Source organism: Vidua chalybeata, chromosome 1, assembly GCF_026979565.1.
Source record: "Vidua chalybeata isolate OUT-0048 chromosome 1, bVidCha1 merged haplotype, whole genome shotgun sequence".
Lineage (NCBI taxonomy): Eukaryota > Metazoa > Chordata > Aves > Passeriformes > Viduidae > Vidua > Vidua chalybeata.
In genome coordinates, this window is record NC_071530.1 from 27097263 (window position 1) to 27110284 (window position 13022).

Sequence of the window (13022 nt, forward strand, 5' to 3'; positions counted from 1 at the left end):
GTGGGAGAGTCCTAATTTTGCAGAATTGCTAAGGTACACTAAAGCAGCTTCTTGCCTTCAGACCCTTGAATATATACTGATTTTACACTGTGGTTGAAAATGTATTTTTCCTTGTGCCCACTTAGCAGCCAGAAACATTGCCCTTACAACAGCTATTTAACCTGATGAAGGCAAGTATTAAAATGGCTAAAAAAGAACCAGGATCAAAACTGCTGACATAAGCATTAAGTTTGTCTGTGATTTTTAATTTTCTATATCTGTTACACAAATGAAGAGTAAAAACTATTGCAATAACTTGTAGGGTTTCTTGTCCTACAGTCTTTTGAAAAGGAAATCTGCACATAGATCTTAGACACCTGCCCTTGACATAATGTTTACTTAACTGAGGAAACATGATAACCATGTGTGGTTAGGGAGGAGAGAAGTTCTTGTGTTTCTTCCTCTTTGTACCAAAATTTGAAGGAAAGTGCTTTTATAATAACTTTTTGTCCTGGAAGGATGGCTGGGAGAGAACAGCTCTTCTAAAGGACCAAATATGCAATTGAGAACCTTCCTGTTCAAAGCATCTATTATGGCATTATCTGTGATGCTTTTTTCTTTCTTAATATTTGTTGCATCTGCTGGTAAGAGAGGAATGCTGTTCAGTTTTGTTCACTATCCTTTTTTCAGATTGTTGTGCTCATTATATCCTTTTCCTAAGTGAGGCTGTAAATACAAGTTCAGCAATTGCAGACAACTCTGGGTACTTCAGTCAGTAGAAATTTGAGTGGATATACAGGAACGAGGGCAGTTCTTTGGTTGAGGAAGGGCTGGCAGATGGTGTGTAGGGATGGAAGAAGAGCAGAAGGAGAGACTAGAGCAGGAGAAATGTCATCAGTGCAGGTGTTCTCAGGGCAGTAGTCAGTTATTAGACGAGTTTGCTGTAAAATTCCAATAATACAATTAACTACAATAATTACAACCTATTGTATTTATACATTCATATTCCTTTGTCTTTTACCAATATTTCACTTGCTAGAACAAAAAAAAAAATCTTTCACTTGTTTAAATAAAGCCAGTAGTGATTCCTTAATTAATAATACTTCATACATGAGTGGGGTGAAGATAACCCTAGAACGTGTAAAATAAATGATGTCAAGTTAAATTCTTAATAGAGTAGAAATGGAAAAATTATCCAACCATTTAAAAAAATAATTTCCCTTTAATATATGAGTAAATATTCTAATATCCTTTTAAATTTCTTAATGTGTTGTTACCAATAAAAATGTAATACAAAGACATGTTATCAGAATAACTAGTGCAGGTGTAGGTTACTTACACTTCCTACTTGATGTCTGTGTTCTTACAGCCTTACCTGAAGTGCTACAAAATAAAAGGATCTTTTCTCAGTCGTTACAGGTTTCCTCTGAGAACCTTGTTTGTACTTCATTACTTTGATTTATGAGCGTATTAAAATTTAACTGATTATTTTATTGGTTCGGCTGTGAAGCTGTTTTTATATATAAAAATATGTTTACATGGACAAAATTTTTATATAAAAATAATTTATAAATAGAAATTTATATAGAACAGTTATATGTAGATACATCTACACATGTGTGTATGCACATATTAACATACTCATTCACTCATTTTGAGAAACCAAAATAAAACCCCTTGTATTTAAAGTATGGATTGCTGTATTCCTGCCCAAATCTTACTAGCCCAGATGGGACAGCCTGTCACATTCTGCTGACCTGACTGAAATGGTACAGCTGTAGCTACTGACATTGCTCTGAGAGGGTAGAGGTGGCACAGAGACCTTCAGTTTATCTTGATTTTTTCTGATGCTACCCTTTAAGCTTCTGCATTTCAGTGTGCACCCATGTCAGCCTCACCCACTGAGGCTGTCAGAACAAAACTAGTTGCACTCAGTAAGGGAAGAGGATTGTAATGAGATGACTATGAAGAGTATTTCTATCTTGCAGCTAAATTTTTTCCAGTTTTCTTAAAAAGTTCAAAATTGCACTAGATTGCAGTTCAAGACACCCAATTTAAAATTTTAATCATGTCTGAAGTAAGAGATGAAGTGAGAATTTGGAGTGGATTTTCATATGTTACTTCTTGCTGTCCCTCTAATTCTGAGACTCAAAATCCTTATACTCAAAACTAAAATTCAGTTGCAAAGAATTTTTGTTTGAACATGTGGCAACAAGATGGCTCCTGTTCATCAGACTGTTACATTTTATCAAAGTGTGACAGCAGTTTCTTTTTTATTTGCAATTCTACTTAAATAAATTTCAAATAAAAAAAAAATAAACAACAAACCACCAGATGTGGTGATGGAGACTTTTTATAGGTCATTCGTTCAAAAAGTATCTGCTCAGCTTAAAGAACACATAGATGTTTGCCTAATGTAAATCTTACAATGCTCTAAGACACATTAATTTGCTGTATGGAAAGTACTTTAAAAAATTTAAATTTATAGAATCAGCACTTTAAAATTGCAATGATTTTTTAAAAAGCGTTCTTGAAAAGTGTGTATGTCATGAGTGTCAAAAGACAGGAAGTATGGGTAGGAAAAGAAAAAGTTGTGAAGGCTTTGGAATTATTGGCTCAGACATTTCTGCAGAAGTGACTAAAGCCTTTTGTGTACTGAATTATTACAATGCATTTTGAAAGAAACCCTCCCGTACTTAGTCCTTCCTAAATCCTAAGACTTGTTTTCTTTCAAATGCTATTCTATGAAACAAGCATTTTTTAACATTATAATATAGTACCGATGTTTGTGCTTGTAGTCAGTCTCATAGCTGCATTTCTGTGGGTTGCAAATCTGAGTAAAATGCTAGTTTCACAATCAAGCTTACTTGTATTAAATTGTTGCTTTCATGATTAAAAAAAAAGAAAATTATTTTCTTTGTCTTGTGGTGGACTGCCTTTGTCCTTTGAGCTGTATTGAGAAAAAGTTATAAGGATGCTATACTTAACTCCATTTAATGTTTTGACACTTAGAGACTCTTGAAAAATTGGTGTGGGTGTCTAAGTATTTGGATCTGAGCATACACATTGATTAAATTTAGTGTCATGTTAAAATGTTTCATAAGACAGAGGAGAGCTGCTATGATCTTTCAATGTTAATATTTTTTTCTTATCACTTTACTGTGTAGATACCCTTCATGAGACACAACTCTGCCACAACTCATCCTCGGAGGCAATCGTGGAAACCTTTTATAATAGGATTTTTAAATGTGGATAAAGCTCTCAATAGAATACCTAAAGTAAAGGAGAACAGCTACCTTGTCTCAACTATAAGCTTATTATGACAAAACATTGAGTTTGCTTGTCAGGCTTGGATAGAATGTAATTGATTGGTTTGTTATTTGGACTGACAAGGTAGTTAATTTGCCTGCATTTTTTTGCACTATTCAGGAACATTTTGTATGTGCATCGTTGAAAAATCCCGGATAAATGTCTTGTCAGGATTGTCCTATTAAGTAATGTCTCTTTCCCTTGTGCTTCGTTGGCAAATGATGTTATACAATGCTTGGATTCATTGAAGAGTGACAGAAGCCTGTGGGACTTAAATACTGTGTGTTCCTCTATGGTGATACTGAAAGAAATAAGCAACAGTTTGCCATCTGCCTGTCACTCTACTTATTTACAGTTTAATAAGAACATTTCTATATAGAACACTGTGTTGTACATAGACCTTACTGTAAAAAGGATTGTTTCCAAAAAAAAAAAATAAATGTTCAGTGATAATGAGATCTGTAAAACACTTGAGACTTACTATTCTGAAGGAATAGATTTGCCATGGAAAAATTGATTTTATGCTTATTAGTATGAATTAATTGTTTCTGACTTCAGACACTCGAGTGAACAGAACTATACCTATCCTTCTTTCTGAAAATATTTTTAAAAATAAGAAAAAATTGAGTATGTGCAGGCATTTGTTTCATTTGGCTTACTTCTCTGGCAGTGTTCAGGACAAGCTTATCTCCTCCCAATACAAACATGAAATTGTTTTGTAAGTTGGGGAAGGAATGAAGAATTGATCACACAGCGTGACAGCTGAGATCTTCGTCTCCGTCCGTATATACCCTGGTAGATGCACACATAGTATTTTGATCTTCAAACGGTACAGATCCAGTTCTTAAATCTACAGTATCAGAGTGTTGACATCTTCATCGTTTTCATCTTGAACTTGCTCGGAAAAATTCTGCTCAAATGCAATCACACTTGTAACTTTATGACCTATAATCTTTGAATTTCTTAAGATATGGTGGGTTTTGTCATCTATAAAGGCACGTTTCCATTTGAAAGTATTTTTTAAACTTAAAAAAGAAATTAAATGCTGTAATAAGTAATAGGAGAATATCGAAATTTATGTGTACTTATCTACAAGTCATATCTTACCAGGGCATTTCATGTTTGAATATTATATTAAATAAAATTAACCTGATGTCTAACACGTCGTTTCATTTTAAAAAGGGGGTGGGAGAATCTCAGAGTTAAGATTTTTGGTGGAACTATCAGAAATGCTTATTACTCTGTTTTGGCAAGTACACACAAGACAGCTTAAAAATAAAGAGATTTGCAGTAGGAAGTAAGACCCTAATGCAGGAATTTGATCTTTAAGGATCCATGAATCCTTTCTAGGAAGAAAAGACCCAAGTTTATTGACCACTTGTGCAGTATTCTGAAAGTAAAAGGTTGTGTCCAAGTGCTGTGTAAGCAAGAGGGGGAAAAAAAGTTTGCCCATACATCATGCTGAGTTTATTAAAAAAAAAAAGAAAAAGTAATGTTTACTGTGATTTATGATCGTTTATTAAATAAAAACAATCTAGGTATTGTGGATAGGAGAGAATGATAAATGTGGCTTATCTTGGCTTTAGTAAGATTTCCAAAATACTTCTGTGTGTGACATTCCTTTAAATAAGTTAGGGGTTCTGTTAATTAAGCTGCAATAAAATATGTAGCTGATCAGGAAAGTAAAACAGCTACCATGGACTCACTGTGAAATGATACTCAGCTCACTGGGTTCCAGCCAAGCTCTCCTGGATTCAGTATTACAATATTTTTGTTAATTTTTGCTTTAGGATATTAGGTACTGAAATAAAGTGTTTGGTTACATTTGCAGATGATGACAGTAAGATGTGAGGGAGTAGTGTTAGAATTTAAAAGAAAATTTTAAGAAAGTATTCAGAAAAGCATGCTGTGCAGAAAGGAAAAGGCAAATCACTGTTGATTGGGTGATTATGATATCAGGAGTGACTTCAGAAAAAAAAAAATCATGGGGGACTCTGGATCACAGATCACAGCACATTGATCAAACTCATCAAACCTGATACAGACAGAGGTGTTGCATTTAACAGATTGAAGTACTCCTGAATATTCAGAAGAGCAATATGTCACCCTTTGAAAAGTCTCAGCCAGCATATCCTGACCACTGTGGTAAACAGAGAAGGTCCAAAGCAAACTGAACTGGATGATAAGAAGACCACAGGAGACATGAATAAAAATAGCTTAAAATAGTAATATTTCTTTAATTTAGTGAAGGTGGGAAATCTGCTTAAAAAGCCTAAATTAATATAAAAATTATAAAGAAGTAAGTTGCTACAAAGAAGGGAAAAAAAATGTTCTTCAAAGTTGATCAGACCAAAAATAAGCTACATTTTATCAAAATTATTTAGCCAATAGAAAGGTTTTTTTTTCTAATAATAAGAATACTTGTACTAGAGGTGTTTGTTAGGGAACGTCTGTAATCTCTGCCATTGGAGGATTTTAATGACAGCCTAATGTGTGTTAAATACTGTTTAAAGTGTTGTTGATATTTTCCTGGGCATGCTTGAAAACCTAAGTTGAATTCCTGCTTTATTTTTTATGTTTTTCCCCAGTACAACTTCCTTGTAGAATTTTGTTCTCCCTTTTCTCTCTCTCTCTCCTCCATAGCATTAGGTTGAAAGCCAGATGCTAGCACTTGATGTTTCACCTTTTGAAAGATGTTTGATGGCAATATTTAGAACTATAATGGACTTTCCTAGTGGTTCATAAACAGTACACCATTCAGTAGGGTTAATAGTCTGAGCACCTGAGAGTGGCACTAAGATGAAAATTACTAGAATATAGCAAATGCAGCATTTGGTAATACCTTCTTAAATTTTACACATTTCAGTTTGTCAAAGGACTTTTGCAGTGTCTGTAATTGGTGTAGCATTACTTTAATGCATTGTCTATTTATTGTCTTTGAGTCATTGTCTTCATAGAAATTCTTTGTTTAAACATTAAAATACTGTAAATAGAAGTTCTATACAGTAGCTGTACATTAACAAAAGCAAGCACATTTGAAGTAGTGTTCATATCATTATATTCCACTTATATATGTTGGCCATTAATGAATTTTACAAACTAATTTCACAAAGCCATGTGTTCAGTAGTTTTGCAGTACTGAGAGAGAGAAAAGTTAATTTCCTGCTGAAAGAAAGCTGTTCACATACAGGCATAGTAAATAAAGTTTATTTTTAGCATTCTTAGAATTAATTTTGTATATGCAAACTTAAGTTTAATAAACCAAATGATTTGTGGACTATTCAGAAAAAATCTTGGTTACATTAGAATGCTATACAACGATAGCCCTTTCAGATTCTTCCTTACCCATGAATAATCAGTGTTAGGTTTTTGGATATAAGGGGGGTGTTTGATTTAGTATTAAAATAATTATTTTAATCAGTTAAATGAGTTAGGCGGTAGTTTTGGGTTTAACATAATAAATATAGCTACACAGATGTCTGCTAGATTAATGCTTGTTTTCTTTTGCTGTTTTGTGGTATAATTGATAAATGCTATTTGTTTTTATTAATGCCCTTGAGATTGGGCATAAATTTAAGTAAACAGGAGATCAGACAATTTCCCATATCCAAAAGCACTTAGATACCTTATCATGAAACTACTCCTAGCTGATCGGTAAGCTCATCACGCTCTGTCAGGCTGTGTCCATCTTGCCATACATGGTCTTCATCAGCAGTAGGTAGATATAAAAAAAAAATACAATAATCATCCCTTATCTGGTATAATCTCTCACCTTTCACAATAGCTATGGCCTCTCTCTTCCAGGCATAACAGAAGAGAGTGATAGTCTACTCCGTCATCTTCCATTATAAACTATGTAAATAAGAGATCTCCTTTTGTGTACTTGCATTGTACCTGGCATAATAGAAATTGCAAAATTGCTTTATTACTTAGTGTAACACCATAGCATTATCCTTCCCAGAAAATAGTATTTCATTTACCTAAATCAAAATTATGAAAATTTTGAAAATATTAGAATCCAGAAAGATGTGGGTTGCCGAAGTCTCTGAAGGACATCTGTTACAGCCACCACTCAATGCAGGACTGACTGCAAAGATAGATCTAACTTTGAAATTGGGTGAAGTTCCTTACAGTTTAATGTGGGTGAACTTTTAGCATCTGTGAAGATAGAGAGCCTTTCAGGATAACAAGTACCTGTGTACCTGTATGAAGAGATATACTCGGACTATATCCTGGTTTTCTAATCAACAATTTATGCATATGCAGTCACGTAAGAACTTTACTGCAGAAATATGTCACACTCCTTGTAGTAAAGTCACCTAAAGCTTGACTGGCCCATGTGAGAAGACTTCTTAAAACTGTTCTGTAGACCAGAAACAGCAAGATGACCACCAATGTTTAGTTGTTAGGCCATTTATAGGCAAGGGAAAAAGTGTAGCAATCAGGAAGAGGAGAATCAACTTCTTCCATTTTATACCTAATAGGGTTTTACTATTTTGTAAATTTTTTGTCTAAAGACAAAGGAGTTGATAAGGATCTAGATCTTATATTTCAGAAAATATAGTACTGCATCACTTATGGTTTATGTTTGACTGTGACATACCACAGCAAAATGAAAGGAAGTTGTTTTGGAATTAATTGGGCAGAATCAAAGAGTTTTGGTATAGAATGGTAGGGTAAGATACAAAGTCATGCTTTTGCTTATTTTCACTTTGTTCCAGGAAATGTCAGAAGCAAAATATGAGTGTTATCCCCATATTCTATAATGAAAAGATGCTACAGTTTTGGGCTCCTCACTCAGTAACTAGAATAAATGTACTTTTTGGACAGCATTAATAACAGTGCACTAAATGGAGGGCTATACATTTATTTCACCATTAGATCTTGAATTTTACTGTTTAAATAAGGGCACAGGAAAGTGCCGTCTTTGACGTGACATGTAAAGTTGCTGCTGCAACCCACCACACTGTTCATTCCTGTCATCCAGAATTTATCACTCCTGTGGTCTGGTTGCAGTATAGAGTGTCACAGGAGCACTCCTCAGCTGCTCCAGGCTGAAGTCATTAATTTTGTTTCTAGAGTTTGAATTCACTTGAGCTACATTGATTTACTCTGGCTTTTTTGGAATGCTTATGTGCTCCTTCCTGTTGTGTGTCATACAGCTGCTAATAAGAAACCAAGTGTTGCCAGTGACTTAAATGGTCATGGCTGGTTTTAAGTTGCTCATCTGAAATCAAGAATGTGCTGCAATTTAAAATGAACTCCAAGTCATGTCTCTGTCTGTTTGCAGTTCTGGAGTGACTCAGCACTTGGACACTGAGGGATTAAAGGGTAGAGAGATCAGTGTCTGAGAAGAAACGGCTGTTCCTCAGATGTGTCTTCCTAAGGTGTTATGAGCCTTTAGTCAGAAATGGGGTCCAAAACAAGCCAGCAAAGGATGATGCTTATCAGTAGTTAAATCTATGCAGGTGCTGGAGTAGCCATTATGTTATATGCATTCAGCAAGTGGGTGCGTGTACATGCATCCCACTGCACTTCCCTTTGAGTTTAAAATTCTGGATTAGCTTCCTTCTCATTTTTTTCTGACTAATTCCGAGTTTGTCAGAGTAAGGCTCATATGACAAATTCTCTACTTTTAATGGTGAGATATGTATCAAGGTTTTATATCTTTTTTTTCCATTAAAGTAAATCTTTCCAAGCTCTTGTGACAAATTGGGAGCAGTATATTTATCTTGCAATTTTGTATTTTGTTCGCCATGGTACCTTTTGGCACGACACTGCAGGCGGTGTGCAATGATGCGTACATAAGTGAGATTTTTCTGTAGTCTCTGAAGCATATTTGGAAAGTTGTATTTAAAGATTAGCTTATTAATGTTGTGTTTCAGGGACATGTCGGTAATTACTTTTACAGCTATAGATGGGTGATGCTGTCTCGTGAATGCAAAATAGGTTTCTTCGCTCTGGCTGAATCAGCTCTTTGTGGTTTTCAATGATATTAACCAGTGACTTACAAATGTGCCGGTGACAGGCGGGTTTTGCATTCGCTACTCCTCTGTAAAAGCACAGGTCTTTTTCCCCAGTGCTTGCGGGAAGACTTCTGCAGGCCAACTGATAAGACACCCTCCTGTGCAGGTAGATGCAATGTAATGAAAATGGATGTGTGTGCTGAGCTTTGTAAATAAAATGAGATTGACCCCAGCCATTATCTCATTTATCTCATTTACATTGTAAAATCAGTATCTGCACTATTGATTAGAGCATAATTAGTTAATTATGAACACGATAGGGCTTGAGCACAGCCAGCTGTACTGCTAAAAAAACTAATAAAAACAATCCAAGGACAAGAGCAGATGGAGATCACTCTATTAAAGAACAAAGTAAAAGTATTTCAGGTATGGAAATGCCTAATCAAGCTTTCTTGCGGTGAAGATGTAGCTGACCATTCTATACTTCTATAAGTAAAAAATGTTTGTTTGGGGGTTTTTAAACTTTTTTTATCATAACTGCTTCAGAATTCACCTTTCTTCTTCACACTTCATTTTCTCCATATTTAGTGGGCATGTATCTATCCTCGTTAATTGCTGGAATGAGGAACACAGTGATTTTTAATTTTGATGCATAAAGTAATTTCAGACTTGTTATAACAGTGATAGTAAGCAATTACCTGTCAGCTAGAGGTAATTTAGGAGGTTAGGTTAGCTTGTCTATGTGTGGAGCTCTGCTTTTATTTCCACAAAGTTTTCACTGCAGCAGCTAATGAGGGTGCTGAAGATGGCCCACCATTTAATGGCTTTTGTAAATCATATGCTTCACCATAAAAATAGTTGTCCACAAATAGCAGGAAGATACTTGCTAGTTTAAGTTTGAACATGTGACCTTGAATGCACAAGGGTAAAAATTTCAACAGCCTGTAATATGGAGGAAGTGGCTTCTTTCCCTTGGCCCCCTCCCTATCCGAACAGTTCTGTTTGTGCTATTAAGCCATCTTCAGGATGGGAGCGGATGATACTTGTAAATGATGGTGCCACATGACTCCTTCGCTCTGTAAATGCCCGGAATGTGATGGGTCTGTGAGTGCATTTACTGACAGCCTGCGAGACTGGCAGCATGACATCTTTTGTGACCCAACAATTTCATTCTCTATAACTAAGTCAAAAATATGCTGTATTTTGTGTCACTTTCTCATTTTCTGAATGTGACAGTGGGATTTCTATCATTTTTATGTTGCTAGACAAAAGAACACAGCTAATAGTATACACTTGAGGGATTAATCTTGTTTTATTATTGCCATTTTATCTTAGGTGCAATGTTAGCTTTTGAAATTAGGAATTAAGAATGCCAATTTTTTTTCACTGTGATGTGTGTAAACTTCACATTTTGTCCCCAGTCAGTCTCAGCAATGATTGCCAGACAGCTAGAGCATCATCTTTAACCAAGGTACAGTGATATTCATCCATTTTCCTAGCATCATGCACTGGGAACTTCAGAATCAGTGTATTTCTGTTTTCCAATATGGAATTCATATTCCAGTAAAAAGCAGTAGGAAGCAAGCATTTAAAAATATTTGGTATACTTACTCTTTTATCACCATGCAGCTTTTTATGTTTTGATATCTGAAAATACTTATTTGCATTTCCTCAGCTGTGCAGACGAGGATAGAAGTTATTAGTATCTGAATACTTTCATATAGATATTTTTAACTCATTCTAGGAAAATGCAAATTTTCTTCTACCAAACTAAACAGTCTGAAGTGATAGAAATTGATGACAATAAATATTAAAAACATTGCGCTTTAGAATGGTGCCTCAAGATCCATATTTAATTTCACAATGTCGTGGTTATTTCAACCCCGCTTTGCGAATTCCCTCAGCATACTCTGAGGAAACATGGCTGGAAGTGCACTCAGGAAGTGCCACATTCTAGATAAAAAATAGTAAAAATGTAAGAGATGCCAAAGTGTAATTTTAAAGAGGAAATGTTTTCTTTTGAACATAGAAACATATAAAGCAATTAATTAAAAAAAAAATCTAAACTGATGCTGTTTAAATAATATTTAGATTTTAGGATTAAACTCTGAAAATACTCTAAGTCAGTCAGAATAGTATGTTTCTTTATTTTCAGTTACTTAAGAGGATCCTTAAGTTTACATTAAGGGAGTTCTGATAAGCACTGCTCAAGTGCAAGCCCTTACATGCATAAGATTCCAGATATAGAAATAAGTTAGTAAAAATATACTCCTTTACAGATGAGAACACTGAGGTTCAGAGGAGGCTTCATCTTTCGCTGAAGGTCACATACACTGTTGGGATTTAGGAGTGTGACCTATCCCATTTCCCATTCTCAACCTTTTTATTATTTTAATACACCTTTCACAGGAAATAAAGCTACATGTATTCCTGATTTTAAGTTATATATTTCAACATTAATACTCTTCTGTCTTTAAAAACCGAGGGTGGTTTTCTATTTTAAGTGTTAGAGTTGGAGTGTTGGAGTTAGATTGCGTCACCGCTAAGCAATCCTAAGGATATATATTGCAATATGGTATATCTCATTTTCAAAACAGTATCAAAACCATGTCAGTCCAGTGTTGAATCCTGTGGATAGTCAGATTATTGTTTTTAATTTCTATTTAGCAGGAAACAGCCAGTGCTCGTGTGTTACCTGTGACTGCTAGCAAGCACAGCCTTGGCAGCGAGGACAAAAGTATTCACTGAAATTAAACAATCATAATTGAAAACAGTTACTTGTTTTTATTGGGAGACTAATCCTTGGAGAAGTCACATGAACATTTTGTTGTATTAATGCAGCAGTATGTGCTGTTAGTTGAATCCTCTTTCTGCGATGCACTGTCTGTTCTGTTGATAAATGATATCCCTCTGTCTTTGATCTGATGATGCCTGTGCCATGCTATTACTGCAAGTTTTGGATCTTTTTGTGTTTACACATACTGTAGAGGAAAAATTGAGTGGCCAGGAAAGCAGAGAAAGAGACTGGGGGGATTTCTTTAAAATATTTGATTTTTAAACATATACTCTTTCCTATTTTTCAGTTATTAAACATATACTCTTTCCTATTTTTCAGTTATTGGCTTTAATTCAGCATTTAGGACTGTTTAATGAAGAGACTGTTGCAAAGTAAATTTGAAAAAAGCTTTCCTTTTCATACAAAGGAATACAGGGGGATATGCAAATAAAGAGAAGTTCAGTAGGGTATATGAAAACGTCTATAATTTGCTTTGAAAAAATCTCTTTCTCATTTTAAGCCTATTATTATTCTGATTTAAAAATCCCTTCATGAAACACTTGTTCTACTGTAGCATTTTTTCTATTCGTGGTATATTAAAAGTAAGTTAACAATAGCTATTCTGTATGTTTTGAGCTTTTTGTGTAGACTAATGCATAGTGCAAAACACTAATGTGAGGCTTATTAAAGAAGAACATAAATTTGTTGTGTGTACACAGAGCACTTTTATAAGTGAAAGATCACAGTGAAATCCTTTTAAATTAATGCCCTTTCTAGAAAAATCAGTGTGAATGAGAAAATACTTTTGTACATTTGTTCATCAACCACATCATCCTGGTGTTAAAAATGTAATTCGTAGCTGTAAATTATACTAGAGTTATTTAACATGTGGGTGAATTTTTCACAAAGCTTTTCTTAAAAAAACACATGTGCAAAACAGTGTCTTAAAACTATAAAAAATAAATATTGTCACTGTCTGAAAAAGTTAAAAT

General features: G+C 34.7%; 1 protein-coding gene across 5 annotated transcripts in view; it reads left to right on the forward strand.

The window, feature by feature from the left end:
* PHF14 (PHD finger protein 14) overlaps window positions 1–13022 on the forward strand; it is a 159901-nt gene that overhangs the window by 92751 nt on the left and 54128 nt on the right. The window contains exon 17 of one of the 5 annotated variants that reach the window (XM_053938986.1): window positions 3147–4448. The exons of the other annotated variants lie outside the window; for them this stretch is intronic. Coding sequence (XP_053794961.1) covers window positions 3147–3159 — 13 coding nt within the window. The 3' untranslated portion in view covers window positions 3160–4448. Of the gene's footprint in view, window positions 1–3146; window positions 4449–13022 lie in introns of those variants that run through there. 5 annotated transcript variants of the gene reach the window in all.